We start from the raw sequence: 26,085 nt of genomic DNA, 5'->3' as shown, positions 1-26,085 counted from the left end.
GTGTTTACCCGAATACCGGACTCGCGAAACGCTATTGTAGTAGTAATCCTCCGGTGTTTACAAACGGCCACAAAGGCGCAAATCCTGGTGCCGATCGGATAGCGACAGCCCAATGCACTGAAGTCCCTCCACTCATCTGCTGCCTTGCAGAGGGACATGGTCGCAGCTCGACATATTGCCAGTCGCTACGTTTGCAGCCCACAACGCAACAAAGGTGAATCATGGTGCTCACAAAAAGACAGACCTATACTGACAGCAGAGCTCTCGTCACCATGGAGCACGCTATAACACAACCAGATGACGCTGTGTGCCGGAAGTGCTTAAGTGTAGTGAGAAATTGTCCTTGTGCATTCTATTTCCATTTCTTTTTACAGAAACAAATTAGCTAACATTCCAACTATTAAGAACATTTGGTCTCCATAAAGTAGGAAAAATTATCGGCGCGCTTGGGCAGCCAATCGGATAGCTCGCCCTACTAGCGTCATTAGGGCAATTTACATCAAATGGCTAGGGGCGGCTGAAAATTCAGCCGAGCGGTGTGCTGTGATTGATGTACATTTTTAAAACCTTATAATAAATTACACACTTTATATGCAGCACTTAGATGCGTCAATTAATCATCCCAAGGACCTACTCTGACTCAGTATGTTTGTACAAGATCGTCAGAATCGTTTCAGGGTCACTTTATAGGGACACTAAAGGCAAGAACTAAGTCGACGTGGACTGTTTATATACCATTTCAGAAACCTCGCAACGCTTGTTTTGTGCTAAGAAAAGACTTAGTTTATGAGAAAATTGCATCTGAAGGGTCCGAATACATATTTGAAATTCAAATCTCCCGCCACCCAACCGGGGAAGTGGTGACGTTGCATATGTCATCACCACCCGGTGAGCAAAAGAGCATCCGACAGACAGTGGTACCGAGCCAAGAAAGCGTGGTTGATTCGCCACTGCAGCTGCTTTTTGGTCAAGTGGTACAGACCGTTTGGGCATCCCACGACATCACATGCAAGTTGAATTCTCTGCTACTTGCAGTTTGTGCGAGTTTCGCAAGCCAGTGAAACCAGCACAGCACTACGCGATAACGAAACTACTAAAACGTGGAAGTGCAGGTGGCACAGAGTCGAGAGAAAACAAAACCTTTCGACTGGCCACGTCGTTGTCAAGGGTAATTTCAATGAGTTTTTTCTAAACATAAGATGGAACTGGACAAGTAGCATTTTAGTTCGTCTGATAATACAATACAAGGATATTTCTTGCAACGAGTGGTTGAGTAATAGAAACGGAATTTAACTGAGGAGCGCTTTATTCATCGGGCACGTACATGAATGTCATGGGGGAGTCTCAAATTATGTTCTGTATTTACCTCAATTTCCGGATTATTAAAGCTCTGTTCGCAATAATTTCAACGCTTTAGAAATTCCCAAGCACTAACCTATCACTTAAGCTTGACTTAACATATGCCTTTAGTGTCCCTTTAAAGAGAAACAAGCAGCAGCCACCAGTGCTGTCAGCCACATAGGTGTGAATTATTGAACTGTGTTGTACTTGTTGAATGCATATAGCTTTGAAAAAGCAGTTTTGGAACCCTTCAAAGGCATAGCAAGCAACTTAATCCTTAGGTTAGACCCAAACTGACCAGAATTACAAATTACTGTGACAAAGTCAATCACACTTGGGGAGGAATTTCTGAAAGCTGGCGGCACTTCCATCGGGCCACTAAGCTGTGGGCTCCTGCACCCCGTGTTGGCTAAATGCAGCTGCTGCACTTGCCTTGCGGTCCCTCGGAGGCAGCGGCTGGGCCGAATTGCCTTCCTTGGCGTCACGAGGCTCAGAGAAGCTGCGTGCGGCCACTCGGTCCCCACTGCCTGCCTGTTGCTGCGACTGTTGTGACTGTGACTGCTGGGGACCCCCCTCAGGGCCACCATAGCGCCTGGGCCGGCGTTTCTGATTGGGCCGTCGGTTGCGTGGCCCTTCTGTTGAAGTCACACTCTCTGCACAGGAAAAGGAATGCATACACTCAGTCCCTTTCTTGTGTGCTCACAGCACCGGATTGCAGTGGAGATTTCTCGAAACGCTTCATATTGGTAGCGCTTGTTCACACGTAACTTAAGCAGATGCTGCGATATACCTGTTCTACACTTCTGGCTACTTGGGAAACACAGCCGCTCCCTCCCACTGAACTTTGACATGGCTACCATTTGCGCACTCAGTTTGAACCTTCTTCCAATTAATTTAAAGCCTGGCCAAGAAATGGAAAGCTCCCGCTTTCATTCCTTTCAAGCTGCCTTTCGTAAGCTGCCACAAAATGATAATAGTGTATTGACAGACAGTAGAGACTTGTGCCCATTATTTCACCATATTTCTCACGACAGTCATGTTTTTTTTTTTGCAACAGTGGTCATAACCAGCACTGTTTGCTTTGTATAGTATAATCACTGATTAACTGCTTATTATACAGCTTGCTGAAAGGCACTTGTTTACTAAAAGGCACAAACACCCCCCCCCCCCTTTTTTTTCCTACATGCCCGTGTCCTCCCATGCCATCCTCGTCCGTTTGATAGCTGCTTACAATGGATAACTTGGCTCATCCCTTTGCAAGCTGCTTACATTGGATTGCTGCACACTGTTTTGGTACGTGGTTAAAGAAAGAGGAGGGGACAGAGGAAGTGAAGTGCTTCACTGTCTCTCCTCTGTCTTAGCTTCCTGTTCCGTAACCACGTACCAAAACAAGAATGTACAGCAAGCCTAAGCGCCAACTTACCCTAACAGTTATTTTTGGTTACAATGAAACTCTTCAGTGGCTTTCACATTTAATGAACAGTTGAGTGAATGAGTGACAATGTTTCAACTGCCAGGCTTACTTTAAGATACAGAGTCCCAAATCCACTGCTTGTGTCACACAACGGCACACTGCGCTAAATGCTGCCCCCCAGCTACACTTCCTCTGCCGTGTTTCCCGTCGTGACGGTTTCGTGAATGAACACCACGGCAATGCCAGAGCCACTTGCCCCTGTCCAGGCTGGCCACACTTGACACCTCGTGGCTGTCCAGCAGCGACTCATCCTCATCTGTCACTCGGCGGCGGTCGCGGCCCCCTCCACCTCCTCCGCCTCGCCTGGGCAGCTCTGGAGGACCATTCTGTCTGTCGGACCTGAAGCCTGCAAGCGACAGCCCTTGTGGCAGAGGTGCACCATGGCGATGAAGACAGCCAGCCCTTAAACTGAAACTGTACCTCAACAGGGGCTTAGCCCTAGCACGACACGTGCTCAGTACACCTTGAATGTGCAGTGAACAGCTGAATGAGTAAAAAGATTAGGAGGGAAGGAGCTGCCATGCACACTACCTAGTCATATTTATCATGTTGTTATGCTATTAAGAATTAGCAGCTATGGTGTAGCCCACAGAAATGTTTAACTGCCTAGAACAGCAGTGATGCATGGTGTTAAAATGGCAGGACAAAATTTAAAAACACTTTGAAAATTGGTTGCTTCAGACTACAACCCTAGTATGCTACGGCTTCAGCTATTGTGCAATTGTGGCTATGCAATCCACTGTTCATGACACCAAGGTGCCGCCATTCACGGCTTTGCATGTGCCAGTATTTTGGCATTGCCCTGCAGAATTTGGCAAAAAGAAAAGAGTTGTAAGAGCAGCCAACTGCAGTAAAAGCGAATGGGCTTGACTCAACTATTTTTGGTTAGTGCATAAGCTCACAGTGGAGTACCTGCAGCCCCAGTTCTGACGTAGAGGAGGAAGACCCTTGCAGCAGCCAAAGCATGCAGTGCACTGGCCAGCAGGAGCAAAAGGGTCTCCCCCCTCCCAGGCAGCTCACACACACAGCCCAGGTGACAGAAGAGGCCAGCCTCATTTATTGCATGGTCCAGGCACAGACACCATGTTCACACAAAGTTGGCTTCGTGTCCAGTCACGGCGTGTGTGGTGATACTCTCCTACATGGACCCTTTTGCCCCTGCTGCAGGCACGAGGTTTCCCCGACCACACAGGCACACACACACACAGTCCGGCCCACACTGTCAAGGCACACTGACGAGGGTCCTTGTGGGAGTGCCGCATTTGGCACTGGGCGTAGCACCTCCACTGCCAACAGGGCTGCCTGCACACACACTCTAGAGACGCCACTGCAGACATGCCCATTGTCTTCCTGCTGCCACCTACAATGCCATTTGTGTCAAGCACTATTTGGCGCTTGGCAGAGACTAGAGTGTTACATCACAGGCAAGGTAATGGTTAGTGTGACATCCGAGAAGGCAGTAGTAGTTGGTAGTGTTGAGCACCAGGCTCCCAGGCCCCAAAAGGTTTGATAACCTCCCTGTCTTTTCATCTGCACTGAGAGTCAGCATCTAACACTGCTTGTGTGGCTTTTCCACTAAAGAGATGCAGTGATTCCATTCAAGGTAGGTGCACATTGCGGCATCTTGAGAGGTGCCTACGCTAATACCCAAAGAAACTGGCTCACTCCCTAGCAGCCGACATTCTTGCTTCATGCGCAGTTCGATTCATGTAAAAGTGCTGTACACTGACTTATGCTTTTCAAGCAGTTCTTGGTCTAGCAAGTGCACACCTTATTAATGTTTAATGGGACTGCACTTGTTAACCGGAACCCTTCCTATCCGAAACACTTCCAGTTCACATGGTACAATTCAAGAAGAATTAAAGTGCTTACATGTCATTTCCCTCCTTTCATAACAGCAACAGAATCTGTGAAGGATATGTTCAGTCTTGCTCTTGTGCACTCTGAAGTGTGAACTTCCACACTAGGATCGGGCACCACATTTGGGATGACTTAGGCTCTTTAAGGTGCAACTACTGCCTTCCCCTGCCTCTGCTGCCGCCCCCCCTCCGGTTGTGCTGCTGCCCACCTGCAGAGGAGCCGTAGCGTCCCCCGCTGTCTCCCCCGGCGGCCCAGCGCCTACCGCCCCAGGGGGCACCTCCTCCTCGAGGGGCACCCCCACGACCTCGGCCCCCTCGGCCCATAGCAGGTGGAGGAGGACCCCCCTCGTGGTGCTCTGAGGCGGGGTGGTAGCTCAGGCCCCCCCGGCGGCCCCCACCTCCCATCGGAGGAGCACCCAGCTGGCTCCGAAGCTGCTGGTCAATTTCAAGCTTCTCCTGGCGCAGCTTCTCCACCTCCTGCACCCCAAGAACAGAAGACATGCAATGAGTCCTGTGCTTAAGCAGTGTTTGCACAAGGCTAAGCATTCAAGAGGGCACATGCTTTGAGTGGTGGGAAAAAAAAGAAAGAAAGAAAGAAAGCAAGGGGGAGTTGCATAGCACAATCTTGAAGTTTATCTGGCACTGAACTCGTTTCAACCATGAGAAATGATAGCCAGGGCTGCTTGCAGATCTGTAAATTCAAAACCAACAAAAGGTCTCATCAGTGTGTCAGGAAAACAAGGCCTAACCGCAGGCTCACCTTGAGATGCGCCAGGTGATACTCGAGGAGGATGCGGGCATTGCCAATGCTTTCCACTGTGCCCACAAATACAAAGGGTACCTGCAAAAAAAAAAAAAAAAAAAGCTTGCTCATGACATACACATAAATCTACATTTGCGAAGCGCACAGTACATAGAAGTGAACAGTAAAAATTAATTAAATTTGGATTCCAAATGTCAACTTGTCAAATAGCTAAAGAAGAACTCGTGCTCACTGCACTCTACAGTGAAGTCGCATGGAAACTATATTTCTGCTCGACTCATGCATATAATCTAGCACCTTCTAGGCTGCATGGATATCCACACTAACATGGCAAGGATAGCAAGACCTCCCATTAACATGCTTTGGCTGCATTGGTGCAACATACATCCCTTCATCCAAACATCTTCTGTGCCACTGTTCTCGCTTTGATAAGCAATGTCAGACTCTCCAGCGTGCCTTGAATACACTGGACGCCAGGCCACTTAGAGAAGAAAAGACATTGGGAGCCTCATAGTTCATTGGCCCAGAAAGCAGTTCGAGCGCATCTCCACTACCTGAAGGCAACAGACTTGAGTGCCCAACTATAGACATCCTACACCTAACTTAGTGTATGTGCAAGAGCGCTATAGACTCACATTCTCTCTCTCACTCCCCATTCCCCTCCACATGCGTAGGGTAGCAAACTGGACTCAGTCTGGTTAACGTCCCTGCTTTCCTTCTCTCTCTCTCCTTCATCCAAACAAGGACATGCTTAATGACCAAGCAGAATCAAAGAACAATTTCGCAACACTCGTGGTTTGTATATACATATGAAACAAAATGAGAAAGGGGAAGCATTCGAACGGCTCTTATCAAAGTGAAGATCACATTGTTCCAGTCCATTTCAAGTTGGAAGTATGGTTTTTAGTCTATTCACCATTATACGCTGCACTCCCATGTATGCCATCCTCTAGCAGTAGCCCGAACTAAGCAAGGGACAGCTCAATACTCACGTGTCGACATGTGGCAACACTGACTAAATACGCACATTTGCAGAGACTAGAATGCATGTCCAAATTACCAAGCTTTCGCTATATAATACTGCACCCTTGGGCTCACCAGTCTCCAGGCAGTTTGTTCTGTGCGCTACAGCCACCATGACTTCGCTTCAAAATGACTTGAAACGACCTACAGCTTATGATACAATGCAAACATTCAGAACTGATTCTGTGTGCTTTAGTTTACCGTGCAAGTTTTTGTTAATTAGCAAATTAGGCCTAAAGAAAGAATGTCCTGCTTCTGATAAAAAGCTATTTATCCTAGGGGAAAAAAATATGATTGTATTTTGGAAATCAGCAGGTAAAAATACATTAACTGTAGAAATTTTATTCAAACTGTCTAAAAATGTAAAGTTATTTTAAATGCCTCATTTCCCCGTTATTTGACGCAAGTTAATTTGATACTGAGCAAAGGTCCTGGCCGGCATTTATGTATTTTTATGGGCCTAAACTTCCGTCATTTCCTAAAACCCGCCATTGCCACATATTTCGAACTTGACTAAAGAGCATACACCCACAACCTTTATGGTCTGGATAGCCACTACTTTATTGGCAGCATGCCTTGGCAGAGCTCAGAGGAGAGTGAATGCATCAAACACTTGTCATCTCGTCCTGTGTCCTTTTCACTCTGCCGTCGTTTTGTTTGCGCTGTTCCCATTATGATTGTCATCTCACGTTGAAAATGCCTATTTTCAGTCTGACCTAGCAAGATTTACACTAATGATGGCTCACAATGATTGCAATATTTACTCAATACTAACATAAAAAATAGAAAAAAATAGAGGAAAAGCATACGAAATCACAACAGTGTTTGTGGCATCCGTATGCTTTACTGCATAACACAACTGTATTGTGGCGAAGCTGACTAAGAAACCATAGGACTAGGTTGCCACGGAACCTTGCCCATTTTACAGTGAAGCTGTCTATGGCTAGGTTCTGGTGGATCTTGTCTCCATTGACATAGACAAATTTTTCATATGTGGGCTGATCCCGAAGATAGTGCAATGCCAAGCCGACCTGCAATGGAGGCAGGCTTTAAGCCATCAAGGGGCCCACATTCACAGCTTCGCTGGTCATCGTTCTTCCCAGAGTGGAACGGCACTGAATTTTTTCTTGGTTAAAAGATCAGGCTCATGTTAAATTTCTACTTCGTTTAGGAGATTTAATGTAACTTATACGTTAGCTTTCTACTTCGAACAAGTAGCAAGCAGGCATGTTTAATTTGGGGGCATGTTAGAGTCGGGCAAATACTGACAAATGAATCAGCAGTGTGTTTTGGCATTTTTTCTGGATCTTGCTTAATTTGACTGTGTATTATCAAATGCCCCACACAGAATCAGAATAAATTTTATATTGAATTCCCATATACTTAGGAGTAAGTACATTGGAGCCACTGCATAATGGCAACCACAGTTTTGTACAAGACTCACATGTGCCAGGCAGTGAAAATTGCTGCCATATGCCATTTTGGTGGAATTATAGGCCACTTTGATGGCTTTTCAGGTGTCAGACAACTGCTAAGCAAAAGCTTTCTCTGTTAAATAAACTCCAAGATAACTTTCAATTGCTTTGTCCACTCTGTGGTTGGAAAAGTTGGGATGTCAAGTTTGTGTAACTTATTGTAGCTGTGCTGTGTGGACTGGATATTATGAATGGGTGCTGAACGAGTCGCAGCCCACAAGAAAAACCTTCCAGTCTTTAACCGGGCGGCTAACAAGTGACTCATTCCCACATGTTAACCTCTGTGCTTACAGGCCAGAAAGGAGGAACTATGTGCTGCAGCTCATGACCTGGACGTGTCTCATGAAAATGAGGCAAAATGCTGTCAGTAATGTGCAAGAAATTTACATTTACTCCCTAAAGCACCTATACTCCAAGAACACACACAACACACATACATAAAAAACAGTTAAAGCAATATTTCTTTCAGAAACACACCAATATGCACAATTCTGACAAAATGCTATAACTGATATGCAGCAATCAAGCCAAGAAAGAGTACCACGGCTCAAGCAGTCAATAAAAGAAAGCGCATGCAATCCTTTCTGACAGCCCAACTGTACCACATGCTGATAGAGACAGTTCACCAAACTCCAGATGACCTTGCCGAGACCCATGGTGCGTGCAAAAGTAACATGACAAACTAGCAAGTGCTCCCACATATAGATAAAGTCCGGCTAATCGCAGAACAAAACTTCACTTGAGTGAACTTTTCTGGTTCCAACAATTCAGCAGAATTTTACTTTTTCAGCAAGCTTCATAACATCTCATATTACAGAGAAAGAAAAAAAAGGAAAAAAAGGGGGGGGAGGGGAGGGAAAAGCCTGTGCCCCATCCTAACAGGCATGCTTTGACAGTCCTGTACCAATACGAATGGAACAAAGCTCACCATTGAGGGCCCAATAATGTCTGATGCATCCGCTTTTCCTTGCCATGTAGAATGGGGTAACTGTTGGAATAAAGCACTCTTGGACTGCACGCACTAGGGCCCAAAAACAGATGCACCTTTATGCTGTTCAGAAATGTAAGTTGTTCTGCATGCTTTTCAAGTGAATGCAGGCCCGACTTTAGCCATTCATTCAAGTGAATGTAGGCCTGACTTTAGCCGTTCATTCAAGTGAAGTTCTACTGCATAAAAACCAATTAAAATTGATTTGCAGGACACGTCATCACCATTAAACACACAAGATTTGTTGAAAACCATAAGATTTATAAGCACACTAACAAAATCTAAACGGCTTGACCAATAATTTCTTGCTGTGTATTGTATACTTCACAACTGTTTCCCGGCTACTGATAACAATTAGAGTGTGTGCCAAAGCTAGAGTTTTGTTTATTCATGCCACTGGTGCTTAATCCAGAAAGCCACTGCTATCATTCCTATCACGTGTCCAAAAGCTGTCCACTACCATTTGGCTGTGTACAGTTCTTGCATCGCCAAATATCCTTTCACCCTGGCAACCAAGAAAGATACCCACGCACAGTTTCCAAAAGCACTGAACGTGCCTTTGCATCCAAGCCCCTCACAAAGCAAGCCCCCTCACCCCATTCTCCCCTGACTGAAAAGACTGTCACCTGCAACATTTCCGAGGCACATCCTTCGTCTCAAGCTTCAAAGCCACTCCATGTGTAAACATAGTTGTGATCTGTCTACATACAAGGGAACCCTTATGATTTTCATCTCTCCAAAACAACAGTGATGGAGAGAAAGTATTTTTCATTCCCAAAAGCTAAGCAGTGTTCCAAGGTTAATACAGCAGCACTTCAATAGGGAATGGTAACAGATCTAGTCTCTTGCTGACTCCATGGCACTGAAACTTTCATTCAAAGACTTTGCATATAAAACAAAGATTACAAAAATACTCCACAAACAGCAAAAATAAAAGCCCCATTCCTGCAGTCACCATGCCAGCAAAGATGAACCCACCTCTTCTCGGGGGCTCTCGTTCTCGTTGTCGCCCTCGATCTTGACCCGCACCACACCCGACTTGTCCACCATTTCCTGGATAATGCGGCCATTTTTTCCTATAACCTTGCCTGCAGGAAGAGAGTGGCACACAGTTTTGCGTCACCCACCTCATGATAGGTAAAAGGATGTGTTGCAAGATGCTGCCCCAGGCACACTGCCCCAGGCACACTCAGTGCGCCTGGGGCAGCATAAGAGTGTGCGTAACTGTTTTTGAAATAAGTTATATTGCGGTCACAGTTTTGGCTTACAGACATACGAGGGTGTCGTAGCTCAGTGGCACACCTTTTCCTTATTGCCAGGGTGTGCAAATACCGAATTGTAGATAACAAATAAGCTGCCAAATTAAGTCAAGAAATGAAAGCCGACAATCGAATATCAGAACATATCAAGACACTTACTGCTTATATAAATTTTGTGCAAGAAAACACGATGCTGCACATGCTTGGAAGTCTCCAAGCATGCAAAACAAGAATGTAGCAAGCAATAAGTAACTTAGGTACCTGGAAATGGATGTACAGTATGGTCCACTTTTAATAAAAGGAACACTAAATTAGGGTTGTGATAACATAAAAATACTACACCCCGTTTTTATTCCAAACCCGCCATTGGCGCTTCATGCTTTGTCAAAACTTTTTGAGCTGCTTAGTACACTAGCACTGATTACAGCTCAGTTGACTGTTTGGATAACATTTTCTTTGTGACAGCAATGACAGTAGACTCCTGCTTACTGCACGATTTTATTGGGACGGAGCAAAAATTTGTGTAACCAAAGACTAAACATAGGAAAATCAGAAATATGGCCAAAATTATTTAAATAATATTTTAAAGCAAATTTAACACCTTCCTATATCTTGTGGGGATGCGTGACTCTCGCGCGTGCCCTGATATGTTTTTCCCGCATGGCGCGTCTCCTGTAATCCGGCTTCGCCGCGTGGCCTGCGTGATGCCCGCGGCGGTCGATGTGGTTGGGGCGCAGTGCGAGAGATGGCGCGAGTGTTGCGCTGCTAACGCCGCCTCGCAGCAGGGTTACTTGGGGACGCAGGGGAGAACAGGCTCTCTTTCCCGGCGGGTCGGTGAACAGCGTGGACGACCCGCGCGCCGCCGACCCATGCTTCTGCGAGACCGCCTCGCGCGGCCGCCTTGGAACGCGCCACCATCCACGTGACTGTACACGCGAATGACCAGGCGTTGGGATCCAGCATGGGGCGAACATATTCGCTCGCTATCCGGTCGCGGTGAGTCGGACTTCTAGATTTGTCGCGCGCCCATCGGCATGTTTTGTGGATAGCAACTCGGCTAGCAGGCATTGATCTATGAAAGGTGCAATAAATGCCCTTGTGACTGTTTGCACTGTGTTGTCGTTCCTTTGTCCCCAGAGCACGGAGGAGAATCCCACAAACTGTGCATGACAATGTGCGCATGCTTGTGCTCACGCGCTCCAGTCTGGCCGAGCTATTCCGCATGAAGGAGCTTGACCGCCAGATAGTAGCCACATCCAAATTATGCATTTTGCACAGTAAGTCAATATGAAACCAATCTGCCAAGGCTTTTAGCCAGTAGCGACCAGGAGTAAGTGTGTGCTGCAGAAAGTGTACCTGAGGTCTGACTTTAGGTTGATGCAGTTCGAGGCTAGTTGAGTGTTCAAAACTAATAAAATGAGGGAGAACTGATGGCTACGACACAGGTAAGTAGTGTGGCCAAAGTTTCAATCCTATGTGGGCGACCCCAGCATAGTGTCAGCAATGATAGTACTTCCGGAAGTACGCAACTCCTATCAAAATTCGAAATGCAGATTTTCGCTCACTTTGGCTTGTTTATTAAACTGCATCAATAAATATACAAAGTTAAACAAAGTAACAGTAGGAAGAAGCACACTGATCCAAACACCCTTCTTGATTGATTGGCCAATAACAGCCGGGTAAGGAATTTGCTATGACGAAATATAGCAGTCAGAGAAGAGTAAGAAGGCTTCTATTGAGAAGAGCGTTTGAGAAAAAGGTGCCTTGGCGCTTTACTTGCGAGCTCCACGCGCCGCATACAAAAACAAAATTTGGCAGGGATGTTTACAGCAGTGTACGCTATCCGCAGGCTATGTTTTTTCACGAAGCCCAAGGGATGGTTCAGGACGCCTTAAATTCGAGTAAATATGCTTTTCTTTCCTTTTTTTTTTTACCAATAGCTTTTGGTTCATGTCGTTCCTGCAATATTTGTAGCTATTATTCTATGCAATTTTTGTTTTTCACATTCCCTTCATTGAAACACTTGTAGACTGTGCCACCCCTGCTTTTGGCTGCCAACGCCAAGCTGCACTACTGAATAAATTAAGTATGTACGCCACTATATATACCACAGAAGGCATATAAAAACGAAAGAATGGTGAAGCTTCATTGAGACCTTGAAGCTCCTACACTATTTCCATGTGATGCCAGATTTCAGCAGCGTTTGTTTGGCGTTAGTTAAATGTTTACTATTTAGCAAAGCACTATGCAACATTTGAAAGCAAGCAAAGATTCAACCTGGCCAGTTTTATGAATTTTCATGCACATAACGGGTGTAAACTAGTAGAAATACGTTCCATAAATTAAATTAGATGGAAAGCCCCGGTGCCAGATTGTGGTCACAAAATTCAGGAAGAGCAAGTACAGCTTTGATTTTCTCCACTAACAATACATTTTATCAAGAGAATGAGGAAAAGGCAATGCCACACAAGATTAGTGAAATAATTATATTCTAATTAGCAACTGACTTCATATTTCCCTTAGTGCCCTTTGATGCTGTGTTCACACCCACTGCAGTCACCATAGTGTGCCTACCCATACTGATAATAAGGAGAGGGAAAGTGTCTAAAACAAAAGCAGTACGACAACCAGTGAGGGTTCTGCCTGCCACATGCAGACTTACCGACCAATAGCCTAGGCACTTGGATGGACTCCTCTGCGTACTCCAGCATGCCCCGTGCTGTTTTCACCGACTCCTCCGTCTGGAACAAAAAACTGAGCACTTAGTCACTACACTAACTGCCACAGAAACAATGAGCTCGGCTGGCACACCGACAGCCATGAACAGAAGTAGTCTTTGTCTGATACACTAGTACACCATCTCCGTCAAAATTTATACACACAAGAGTGAGAAATTAACCTCCCTGTTCCAATGAGAGCACATCATGCGACAACCTCATCATGCCTTCATCAGGCGGCACAGCTTTGTTTGATGAAAGTGTAAGGAACACGTGTGCATTGCTCCAATTGGTCGTTCTCGTTTATCCCGTCAGAAGATGCCCCCAAGCTTTTGCCAGCTTTCTGCGCGTGAAACTAGAACATTTAAATAACTGTATGTCATAACATTCCTTTGTTCCATGTCGCCTCATTTTTTCTCATGATTCGATACAGGCGCAGCCTAGATCAGCCCCAGTCAAGCATTCCAAAGGCGCACCACCAGTTATAGCTCCTATAAGAGCAGAGATTGTGCTGTAATTCTGGACCCACTTTCCAAAGCACATGAGCCATGGAAAGCCTAGTAAGCATCCGAAGTGCCTTGTTTTTTATAGCAAATAGCTTTTCTTCTGATTGTTTGGCCATTTTGTGGTCAGTGGTGAATGGACTTCCACTGAGATCACATGCACTCACACAACCGAGTTGCAGGGCATGTCATCTTTCAGATGGTTGAAGGTCAGCGGCAGCGAGTTCGAGACGCGTTTGCCGTCGCCAGCGACCTTCGGCCACTGCTGAGCACATAAGCAGCCCTCAAATGCCTGCGCAAGTTTTTGCCCTGGCATACACCACCATCACATCAGCACCAGCTTGAATACTGTTGTTAGCCGCATTCATACCGTATATTTCATACCGCTTATAAAAAGTCGTTTGAAATGCTGGTCAATACGTGCGCTTGGCAGGCCTGATTTTCCTTCAATCTTGCTACAATCATGCCAGGACAACAGATACCACGGTTTCAAGATCTTGTAAGTACAATTAATAAATTTCATTTATTCGTGGACAACACAGATCATTCAGCACAAAGAGAACACAATCTGCCTTTTTTACAATCATCCTCAATTTTCTACACAACTTTTCGTCCGTTGCAAACAGATTTACCGCTTTTTAAAACACCCCGAGATGCATGCCACAGGGATTGTTTCTGATGGGAAATGCAGCCACAAATTATAGTATTCGTTTTCCACCTGCACCGCCACAATAAAATAAATCGTCAGCAAGTTGTCTTCAGGATTTTAAAAGAAATAGCAAATCTAATTTGTGAATTGTAATAAGGTTTGAGAATTGCATGAAACGAGTAATTAAAATTTTTTTTTGGGCTACATTGGGTGTTTTCCGAGTGAAGGCGTGCTGGCAGTGCCAGACCACTCCTCGCCTTGCAGCGGTGAGCATGCCCAAGGTTGCTGCTGTGAGGTGAGGTGTGAACTGGTTGGTGCCAAATATTAACAAAAATACAATTATTAATATTTTTGTTAATAACTGCTTCCGCTTTAGTACATTGCATTTTGCACCCATTCCGATTCATGCCATTATGATAGTACAGTGTCACATAAGAGTAAACCTTTGAAAAGACGGGGAATGCGGGAGATGGAAATTCAAGACGATTAGCAAAACGTGAACAAGGTGAATGCAGGAGCCAACGTTCCAACAAGTGGACTTGTCTTCTTCAAGCCTTGAAGAAGACAAGTCCACTTGTCGAAACGTTGGCTCCTGCATTCACCTTGTTCACGTTTTGCTCATCATACAGTAAACCTTTGTTGTATAATAATAAAGATGACGGCGAAAAAATTCAATTTAAGTGGCAATTCAATAAAAGCGAACACCCCTTAAAAGCTAAGAAAGTAGAGCTGAGGTAGCACAACTCCACAGAAGTTTAATACGGGTGTCAGGCAGTTTTTGTAGCCAGTTGAATTTTCGCACAAGCTGTGGGAGGGACCCAATCACGGCCTAGAATTTTGATCCAGATCGTGCTGGATCGGAATCAAAAGTGGCCGTGTGACACTGGTGTAAGTGTGAGATATTCAATGAAGCAAACCTTTATTGAGGAGCAAAGAAGGTGGTTAGCTCGGTCTAGGTGCGAGTAAAGCTTGCTCCAATTCGTACAACTACTGAAAGAACTCAATCACTATTGAATAAGCGTCCTGTTGTAAATACCTTGCAGGCATATCTGACATTGTCGCTATTATGGAGACTGCATGTCGAAACCTGCTCTCACGCTTCATGCATACAAGTATCAGGTGCAATCTAAAAATGGCATCCGGTGGCATTACTGCCCTATCTTCAGCATCAGCCCAAATTTTCAGACTCCCACATACCCATGTAACGGGCCACACTTCTGGACTGCACTCCTTTTGGGAACTGTTAAGCAACTTATTAGTGGCTCAGTCGCAATTAGTCGTTAAACCGGGTTAATCAATTCCAGCAAGCCAAAAGCCTACCTTAACATGCCATACAAAAATACCTATGTGAACGTGAAAACGTCTTCTAAACTCTACTTCTTAAGAAGTAAGGTATCCAGTACGACAAAGATTATTGTTCACAAAAAGCATACCAGTAAAATATACGAGAGTTGATCCAGAAATAAGGTTCCCATCAATCTTAGAAATAGACAACATTGTTCATTCTCATAGAAATTTATATAATTGGAAAGACGAAACTTTGCTCTATTTTTCTACATAATCGCCATCTTTTTCTACGCATTGTTGTAGACGGTGCTCCAATTTCAGTACCCCAAAGTCGTAGAACTCTGCCACCAACTTATTGAGGAAGTGTTGGCCACTCAAATGTTCCTTTAGCTTGGGGAACAAGTGATAATCGCTAGGCGCGAGGCCTGACCTGTACGGTGGGTGGGGCATGACAGTCCACCCAAAGTTTATCAAAAGTTCCTGGGTTTGACGGGAGACGTGAGGTCGGGCATTGTCGTGAAGCAGCGTTACACCGGCTGCCAGTCGTCCTCGCCGGTGGTTCTGGTTTTCTTAGTGCTGCACAATAACTGTCTGAGTTGATTTTGTGCCACGTTCCATGAAATCGATCAGAAGTATCCCCTTACGATCCCCAAAACAATGACCATGACTTTGCAAGCAGAAGTTTGTTTGAACTTCTTTGCAATTGGCGACTCTGGGTGACGCCACTGTTTGGATTTCTTTTTTCCACTTCCGGAGTGAAATAAAACACCCACGTTTCGTCTCCCATAACAATGGAGTCCAACAATCCTTCCTTATCTTCTTGACACTTTTGAAGAAACTGGCGAGCACAGGCAAGGCGTTTCTTCTTGCTGTCTGATGTCAATAGCTGCGGTACCCACCGAGCACAACACTTGTGATACCCCAATTTTTCAGCCAAAGCTTTATCCACTGTATCGCAAGAACTCCTAGGAATCTGAACAAGTTCAGGGACGGTGATCCTCCCGTTTTGAAGCACTTGCATTGGACCATCTCGATAACCGCCTCCGAAACTGACGGTCTTCTACTCCGTTCTTCATCATGGAGCTCCTTCCGACCAGCACTAAACTCCCAGCATTACATTCGGCTGTGTTGAATAGACATACACTTGTCGCCATACACTTCTGTCAACTGACGAATATCCATGGGTGGAGTAATCGAGTATTCATTACATATACGGAAGAAACTGCTTGAATGCACGGAATGTACTCACGAGAAGAAGAAAAAAAAAAAAAATGGCGACCGGCTTGCTCCGCTGGCCGCCATTATTGTTTTGCTGTCCCGCACTACATACAGGGGCAGCCGCCTATTTGTTGACCTGTTATCCCGAAGCAAATGAAAAAAAAAAAAAAAAGGGGGGGGGGGGATTTAACTTGCATAGTGATCGCACCCCTGAATTAGAGTCATTTTTTTTTTTGACAGAAAAGTGCCATCATTATGCGAGTAAATACGGTAACAACGAAAGCCTGCATTCGATGATCTGGGCACTGGCACCAAAAGACCGGCACACTTCTTTATTCATGGTGGAGGCTGCTGTGGCAGAGGCAGTATTAAAGTTCAATGCAGGCAATGCAAGGGCCTCAAAGGACATAATGAAAGAACTATGTCCATATCCAAGTGAGAAAGTTGCACCCGCATGGCCGAGAAAGATAGGCGTCGAATGGCAGCATCAGCCAAGGAGTGCAAAGCATCAGAAAATTTGCGCCAGTCCCTCAAGAAGCGGCACACAGGGACTGGGAGTCAGCAGGACTACATGCTGGTGCCTACCGAGCTGTTCCAGCTGTAAGTTTGTAAATAAAATAAGGTTTTGCACGTTTTCTCACTTTTCTCAAAACATGTTTTTGGGTCACTTCACTAGACTGTCAGAGTGATATCTCATGATCTAGAACAGCTAGAGCACCAATTCTTTCTTTAGCAGAAAGCTTAATCTGCATATTACAAAGTGCTGAGAGTAGAATTTCAAATTTGTGCGCCATGTATGTTTCCATTTTATTAATTTTCTTTTGGTGTGGTTGCCTTAAATCAAGGAAAGAACTTTGATCACTTGCAGAATGGCTAATTAGAATTTTATTTGAAAACTTTTTGCAGCGTTGCAGTTATTAGGAATTATAGTACCTAGCTATGCAATAATATTCACTTTCTGCTGAGCAGTTTATTTTTCGTTGTCTCCGGAAACAATAGAGTGGCAGCGCTGTCCATCTCCTGAACTAATGGACCTACAAGAAAAATTATTGCATATTTGAAATCAGCACGAAAAACTAAGTAAGCCTGTTTATTTTCATCAGATTTGGCCATATGATGCAGGAAATTAGCTCCACAACCCATGTCCCCCCTTAATGTGCGTCGGTTCTACAGTAGCATCGAAGCTGTCGGAATCGGCGCCGCAACAGACAATGAGAACACTAACGGTAGATGATGCAGGTATGACCGTATCCCCACAAATGCAGAAGATAGTTTCGTGATCTACAGGGTTCTCCAGGAGTCCTGACGGCATCCTACAAGTTATGAATACCTTCCCTGCGCGGCAGTCGACAGTAACACCACACTACCACAAGTCCATGCCCACAATAACGTCGTGAGCCGACCGAGGAATAATTGCAAACTCTGTTATAATAACATGTCCTCTTGTTTGCAGTGGACGAGCAACTCATCGGCACCTTCTCCTGCTTTTCCTCCAAAGGTGGGTGGAACTCGGTAGTACTGCAGCGGACAGGCTAGACGCTGCCTTTGAAGCAGCTCCTTCTTCAGGCCGGCAAGCTGACGGCTTCAATGAAGCTGCAGCAGTGATGGTTCCGTTGTTGTGAGCGCTCACCCAGCACTTCTTTTGTGCTTACACGCAAAAAAAAGGCCATTTATCACCCTGATGGCCGGAGGGGGGCCATTTATTTCAGGTCACGAAGGTGACCTCAAGAGCAGCCAGCTGGTTGAAGATCTCAACATTGTCCCCTTCTTGCCCAATCCGGGACCACAAACACACTCACAAAACTATAAAGCAAAAGTGCTTGCAATAAGCACTTTTGCTTATTCGAAATTCAAATATATATATATTTCGAAAATATATTCGAAACTTTCAAATACCGAAGCAAATGATGTCATATTCGACTTGGCCTTGTGGGTTCTTAGTGTCTCACAGGAGTACCAACCACCGTGGGTTCGAGCTTAGCACGCCTCAGGGCCGCGTCAGCTGTCAACCTCTAGTGCCGCTGTGCGCGAGCTCAGGCCACAAGAGACTACTGAGCGACGCACGCAAGAACACAGTATTTCCCTGAGTTAGTGGAAACCGTTTATTGTATCCGACGGCACCCGACACTGCACGAACGCGCGGTCCCAGGACTGCGGAGAACCACAGGGGTTCCGCACCAAGGGCGGGAAATACAGCCAGGGGCGCCTATAGCACGCCGCTGCGAGAGCACAGGCTCCCCCCCCCCCAAAGCTGGGACACGCCACTAGGAAAAGTCCCGGCGGCTTTGCGACTTGCTCTCGCGATAACCAATGAGCCAACTTGCGAGAGCTCGGGCAATCTCCTTTGGCTTGGGCCTCCGAATAAGTACGGCTCGGTGCGGTACGACCTCGCGCAAGCACTAGGCACCCATTCTTCGGCTTAGCGTCCGGACAGGATCAACACGAGGTATGCGCTCCCCGCACGGGCAAAGGCACCGTGCATGAGCTCAGACCTAGTCACAAAGGTGTCGGCGGACAAGAGGAAGCACGTACATACGCGGCGCAATCCCAAGGAGAAAGAGACACGCTTTCGCCATGACAGTAGCCACCAGGGGCCGCTTCGTGATGTCGTAGCTCCGCCCTCACCGCAAACTATCATGAGTGTAGCGCCACCGCTGACAACCAATTTGGAGCGAGGAGGCAGTGAGACGTAGGGATTGCAGGTATAGGTGAAATGCGCCCGCGCAATGGCACGTCGAATTCCCCAAGTCCACACAGCCTTCAAATCGAATAGGGCTATTAGAAAATATTTTCGAAGTGTTTTGAAGTTTAAGAATACCAGTATGCGTGCGTTTTTTGCAAGTTTATGTCTTTCTATATCTACCATGGGTACAGCGTTTTCATGCCACTTTGCTGAAGGAGCCACGGCTGCTCGAAAAAAGAACAAGGCCGTGACAGAGCATTGGACTTCTAGCCACCATAGACTGAGCATATGAATTAACGAATGTAAACAATAGTGATAACGATGGCTTTTCGGAAGTTTTAAAGAAAGCATTTACTATTGCATTTTTAGGCACTAAATGTAATGTTGTCGCAGGACAAGGGGAATTGGAGATCGCAGGGAAAGGCCTTAGTCCTGCAGTGGACATGAATAGGCTGATGACGATGATGATGTAACGTAACTGCAACGTCGTCATAAAATCCGTAGGTATTTATCTACATAAAAGTATATATTATACATTGTAATTGTAAGATACAATATAAACCGCCTAAACATCTACTAATCTCTAAAAAAAGAAAAAAAAAAAGTTCGTCTAAGCGGTAGTAGGTATTCGGTGAGGCAACCATGTGCTTTTTAGAGCTTTTTTTAAGGCTTGCGCTTGCAAACGTGGTCGCGGGATGCGTGTGTCGCTTTAAGTTATCAACTCCAGTCATATTTTAGTTTTTCTTTCTGCTCAATTGCGCACATGGCCGAAGTAGCCAAACCATGGACGAATGAGCGCAGCGGGTGTTCAGAAGTGCTATTTGGGAGTTCTTCGATCATGGAGCCAGTGGCACGACGTGCTGCGCGTGCAAGATGTCCCTTAAGACCCCCATGGGCATTACAACCACCCTCATCAATCGTCTAAAGCGTCACCCTGATCCATTCAAACAGTTTGAGAAGCCCCGTGTTGCTGAACGCTCAAAAAAGCCTGCAGGCCCGAAAAAGATGACGGGGCACCAACAAGGCAGGCGCAAGTGCTGCTAGCTGCAGCTACTTCAAGCTGATGTTGAAAGGTGACGGTCAGCGTGCAAATATATTAACGAAAGTTGTGCAGTTCGTGGCCACTGGCTTACGCTCTTATTCTATCGTTGAGGAGCCAGGCTTTTTGTCTTTGATGCAGACCGCAGTGCCCGAGTACAAGGTCCCATCGAGGACTACGTTTTCTCTGAGTGTCGTGCCAGAACTTTACACCAAAGAAAAATAACGGATCAAAAGTGAACTGTGCAATCCCTTCACCCACGGGGCCCTATGCTACTCGGTCATGACCGACAGGTGCACGTCGAGGCCTGGGGATAGCTATATCTCATTTACATGCCACCTCGTTGATAAAGAGTTCCGGCTTCATAATTATCACCATGCATGCTGGCACATGCCCAATGGCCATACATCCGACAACTTGAAGTGCATCCTCCTTGACTTGGCAAAGGAGTGGGGACTGCTTCAACATGTTCCAGTTTTCATTGTCACTGACAATGCTAGTAACTTCCTGGGCGCCGCATCACGAACGGGAGGGACAAATATACAGTGCTTCGCGCATACATTACAATTGTGCATTCAGTGTGCGAAGAAGGATACTCAGAATTTTGAACAGCTGTGCATCAAGGCCTGAGCAATCGTAGAATTGTAGGGCACTACAAGAGGAGTTTCCAGGCCAGGAGTTGCCTCAAAGAGGTTCAAGTCAGCATGGGCTTAGAGCCCCTTGAAGTGATTCAGGATGTTGCAACGCGATGGAACAATGAATATGAAATGATGTCTCGCCTTTTAAAGCTCCGTCTGCCAATTTCCTTGAACCTGTCAGAAGAGGACACATTGGAAAACCTAACTTCAAGTGAATGGCATCTGATGGCAACCGTCACATCAGTGCTGAAATGTGTTGACAGTGCAACAAGAGAATCTTGCTCCGAAAGGACCCAGCTCTTTCGGAAGTGGTGCCACTAGAACATTGCATGCAACTTCTGCAGTTGTGGGAGGAGTCTGTATTTGAAGGAAACCCCCTTCATAGCATGAAGTCCAGCTTCATGGGCATAACATTGTAGGTGACATATATGCCTTGAGCACAGCACTGGAACCCCGATTTAAAGCAGTCTGTTATGACACCAAATATGAGAAACGGTGGCTGAAAAATCTACTCTGCTCAGCTGTGGAGAAGAGCCTGCCTCAGGGGAGGGACAAGGAAGAGTCCAGTGCACTTGCACAAGCTGTCTCTACTGATGTGTGGAATGTTTGTGGAAGTTTGGCCTCCACCACCACTTCAAGCACTGGTTCCCAGCAACTGATAGAAGAGATGGATGAGTGCCTCCATGCAACTGTTTCCTGTGTTTCCAACTCCTTTCCTGTGGTGAAAGAATTTCAGTGAAGTCAAGTGCCCGTCACTGCCAGCAACCAAAGTGAGACGTTGTTCTCGTCAACAGGAAATGTCACTTCTAGAAGAGAACATCTTCTCCCCGAGCATGTTGAGCAATTAGTGTTTATACATAGCAACATGCACTAGGATGAAAGGTTGGGTGAGTAAAGCACAGTGGTCTGAATAAATTGAAAAATAAAAAAGTCTCGTGCCTCATGCCCGTTTCTCGTTGCCTCGCATTTATAATGGTTGAGAAAATACACTTCATAATAACGGCCAGCAGAGATCATTGTAACAAGATTATGTACTTCACTCTATCAATTTTTCTGTTGTGTGCTAAGGGTCCCAAATATTCGCTTCGCTTCGAAATTATTCAAATTCGATAACTATTCGCTTCGTATTCGCTTTGAAGTGAAAAACCACTATTCACACATGCCTACGCATTTCCTTTGATGAGCAAAGAGCTACGAGCTTGCCAGAAGCAAAACTTTGCTGTTACCCACCTTATCATACAAGGATGTCTGTAAAATCCAGTCGCCAGAAATTTCCACATAACAGCATTGGAGGGAGGAGGAGATCTTAATGACTAGAAAGGAGGAGAGGTAAGCCTGGAGAGCATGCCTCTAGCATGCTACACTGGTGCAGTGAGGAGATACATGGGGAAGCAGGAGATACAGGGAAAGGTGGGTGGCAAATGATTATGATATGGAACAATGATCTACTATATACATTGTGGGGATGTGCAACTCTCACGCGTCCCCTGATATCTTGTTTTCCCGCATAGCTCCAGTCTCCTGCAGTGCGGCTTCGCCATGTGGCCTGGCGCCTGCGGCGGTCGGAGTGGTTGAAGCGCACTGCGAGAGATGGCGCGAGTGTAGCGCTGCTAGCGCCGCCTCACGGTGGGGTTACTTGGGTGCGGGTAAGAGAAGGAGTCTTTGGTTCGGGACAGCAAGCAGCACAGACGAGCCGTGCGAGCGCCGATCCGTGCTTCTGCGAGACCGTCTCGTGAGGCCTCGTACGAAAGAGCCGCCGTTCGCGTGACCGTATGCGCGAACGACCAGGCATTGGGATCCAGCAAGGGGCGAACATATTCGCAATTTGTCACGCGCTTATTGGCATGTTTTGTGGATAGCAACTCAGCTAGCAGGCATTGATTTATGAAAGGTGCAATAAATGCCCTTGTGATTGTTTGCACTATTGTGTTGTCGTTCCTTTGTCCCAAGAGCATGGGTGTGAGAACTCCACATGTTGTCCAATATGCAGATGCAAGTTTTAGACAATAACAGCAGGGGAATGACAACACGCACGCATCCAATGCGATTTTCTATCAGTACAAAGTTCATCCAGGCCAGCAATACTGATCGAAATGATTAATGCATCATGGACAGAGGGAACTATAACAACAGTGTTTATGGAAAGCACGAGATCATGTGCGAACATCAGTCTGATTAACCCTCGGAAGGCACGCTGATCACAGCGAATACATGAGTTCAGCATTCATGCACACAGATTCATACAGTCCCCACATGCGAGCATGCAGAACTTGGCAGGCATGCATGCCATAGTTGCCGGCTGATCGACTGCTGATCTGAACGCTGCTTCACAGGCGATTAATCTAAACCGTACGCGTGATCTGACAAGCAGTCACTGATGAGCTACCCATAGGAACTTACTAGCGACAAGCTTTCCACGACTCTGCGGCCCATTTTCATACTGGCCGGCAGCAAATTTTTGTCACCTCCACATCACTAGCCACTTTCTAGCTCTTTAGGCATAACTGGAGCTGCGTCACCAGTTGCCAACAACTAAAGCTTGTGGTCTCCTCGCTATGCTCACAGCGCGCACGCTCTGATATCGCGCGCGTCGGACGACCACCGCATGTTCGAGCACACCGAGCCGCCATGCGTGCAGGGCGCCTCGTCCGCGCCTGCTCCGGCCCGCTCCGTGTGCCGACACGCAGCTGCGCGCGTATGCGCCCCGCCGGCCTCAGCTTAGGGGAAGGCGAGACCGCGCGCGCAGCAAGAGAGACCCTAGGCGAAGCTCTCTGGAAGCCACAAAGAACATTTATTAAGGTTGGACTCAATACAGACACGTTTTAACATCACGTCCAAATCTGAAGCTAATTAAGACACAAAGCATGGCCAAATGGTCGCCGGTGGTCGCTAACGGCGCACCGCGACAGAGAGAGAAAAAATAACAAAGAACACCAGCTGTAAGAGGCTGCCTATCCTTCGGTCAGCGCCTGCCATCGCGCGCCCCACAGCAGAGAAAAGGGAAATAGAGAGAAACGACAGACGAACAGACGGGGGCACGATCGGAAGACGCTGCCTCAGGACATCAAGACGACGGAAGAGTATGCGCACCTGCCGAAGCCGGGACCCCAACGAGCCGAAGTAACCATCGGCCGTTGAGAGAGCAACACGTTTGCACCTTCAGACGCCCCGATTGGTCTCCCTCTGGGCCCCGCCTTGAGCGCGCTTACCTGGAGTGCACGCAAGCAGAGCCCGAATCCCGCCAAAATGTCGGCCAATGGGGAAAGCCTGTTGACCTTCCCGTGGGCGGGATCACAGCAGAGCGACAGTGTTTTATGACCCACTGCCACCCCGTCCAGGCAAGGAGGAAAGGGACATGGAGCCGTCAGGCAACACAACGGCCCCCACACAAGCACCGCGAGAGCCAGAAACCCCACAAGCTGCAGTTACTGAATCAATGCAGATCTAATCACAGCGGTCACATGACCCCCAGAAAGCCAACAAACCACCTCGCCAACGAAAGCAAGTGCACAGGATGACTGGTGCATGTCCATGGCCAGCATCTCTGTGAAATACCACATGGTGGCCCCTCAATCCTAACGCCATTAGTAGGTGCACAATGGTCTCTTTTCGCAGATTCGAGCGACCCATCACAAGATGAGCATTGGATTTGCATGGCAGGCTCGAAAATATGCAACAGGTTGCTGACCTCCAGCGAGGCGAGGGGGACGCTGCACTAACTTGACATGGTGGGCCTCCCAATCTGAAGAACTCTTTACCATTAGCACTTATGAACGCGTGGAGTGATGCTGAGTGACGTGTTGCGCATTCTCTGCTTTTGTTGTCGCACAGATTGGCTTTAAAACGAGCTGACCCTGAAACACAGAAACCAACTGCCATAAAGATGGAAAAACCCTCCTGTTTTCTGGCAGAAAACTAAGCAATACTTTCTAAGGAATACAAGATTGCCATTAAGCACAGTACTAAGCCTTATTGGCATTTAGGACAAGTTTGCCATTTCTTCAGCTTCAGATAAAAAAAAATTCTATTTGACAGGCGTTCCATTGACAAACATTTTTCGGACTTTTGTGTACGAACCAAGTTATCAATGCAAGCACACTAGCTGAGTATTCCCTTTAATAAGAGTAGAGCATACTACGCATCTATTCATTAGTACCTGAATTTATGATAGCTAGCAAGATAATCTTGTTAAGTAATGCAATTAGCCTCCCAAATAACTGTTTTTAGCAAAAAATTAGGAAGCTTAAAAGTTGGTGTTAAATTTTCTCGCATTTAATATTTTATTCGATATTAGGATTTTCCCTTCTTGATTTGATTCAATATTTAATTCGAAATCTACTATTCGGTATTCAAACGCTCCTGTTATTAAACACACACACTGCTTCAATAATCCTACAGCAGGATCAGGGTTCATACCAGTTGTGGAAAAAATTAAAACTTTCAAGGTTTTGACAAGGCCTTTTTAAAAATTAATACTCTGTGATGCCTGACAGCATGAAAAGCAAAACAGTCTTAAACAATAGGGAAGCATTTTTTTTATAACCCAACAAACAAAATGTGCTTGCTAAGCGCTCTTCACATAAACCATCGCTAGCTGCCACAAAGTTGCTACCCGCATCGGATTGGACTGACTATTGGGTTGCATAAACCTCGTGGTCAAATAGAGAAATAAAACCCTCTAAGCTTACCCGAAAGCAACATTAACTAATTTTTAAGCCCTTTGAAGATAGACAGCTATGAAGACAGACCTTAAAAATGGCAGTTTGGTGCTTCAAGGACAATTACGCATTCTGCCTGAGCATGTAACATGAGTGGAGAAGAAAAGTGAGAACGAAATATGAGCCCACCTCGCCAAATATCTTGAAGGTGCAGGTAGCCTCTTGGAGTTCAATGCCCGTGACACCATCCAGCTTCCGAGCATTCTGGATGTTGGCTCCATGTGCCCCTATGGCCAGGCCCATCAGGTCCTCACGCACACTGAACTCCTCCACGAACCCGGAGCTTGACTGGAGGCGCGTGCTCTGCACATTGCAACACATTTCTCCTTGGTTCCATCCACACTGCCAGGCACAGAGTGTGGAATGTGCACAGAGTACTAGAGTGCCACCGTCTGGTGCTGGAGTAATTCAACCACCATGGGAATCGCAGGGGTTGTAACGTGTGGATTTA

The 26,085-nt window shown here is 46.3% G+C and overlaps 1 protein-coding gene across 8 annotated transcripts in view; it reads right to left on the bottom strand.

Annotated features, from left to right (window-relative positions):
- The window catches only part of Fmr1 (synaptic functional regulator FMR1), a 73,311-nt gene that overhangs the window by 10,025 nt on the left and 37,201 nt on the right, over positions 1-26,085 (bottom strand). For 3 of the 8 annotated variants that reach the window (XM_075680016.1, XM_075680019.1, XM_075680017.1), the window contains 7 exons: positions 25,764-25,937; positions 12,845-12,923; positions 9,902-10,011; positions 8,864-8,923; positions 5,435-5,515; positions 4,884-5,151; positions 2,884-3,176 (listed from right to left, as the gene is read on the bottom strand). In XM_075680016.1, coding sequence (XP_075536131.1) covers positions 2,899-3,176; positions 4,884-5,151; positions 5,435-5,515; positions 8,864-8,923; positions 9,902-10,011; positions 12,845-12,923; positions 25,764-25,937 — 1,050 coding nt within the window. In that variant the 3' untranslated portion in view covers positions 2,884-2,898. Of the gene's footprint in view, positions 1-1,773; positions 1,995-2,883; positions 3,177-4,883; positions 5,152-5,434; positions 5,516-8,863; positions 8,924-9,901; positions 10,012-12,844; positions 12,924-25,763; positions 25,938-26,085 lie in introns of those variants that run through there. The other 5 variants (XM_075680020.1, XM_075680021.1, XM_075680022.1 and 2 more) reach the window with 3 other exon arrangements.

Source organism: Dermacentor variabilis, chromosome 2 (genome assembly GCF_050947875.1).
Source record: "Dermacentor variabilis isolate Ectoservices chromosome 2, ASM5094787v1, whole genome shotgun sequence".
Classification (NCBI taxonomy): domain Eukaryota; kingdom Metazoa; phylum Arthropoda; class Arachnida; order Ixodida; family Ixodidae; genus Dermacentor; species Dermacentor variabilis.
This window is presented reverse-complemented; position numbering and strand designations above follow the sequence as displayed.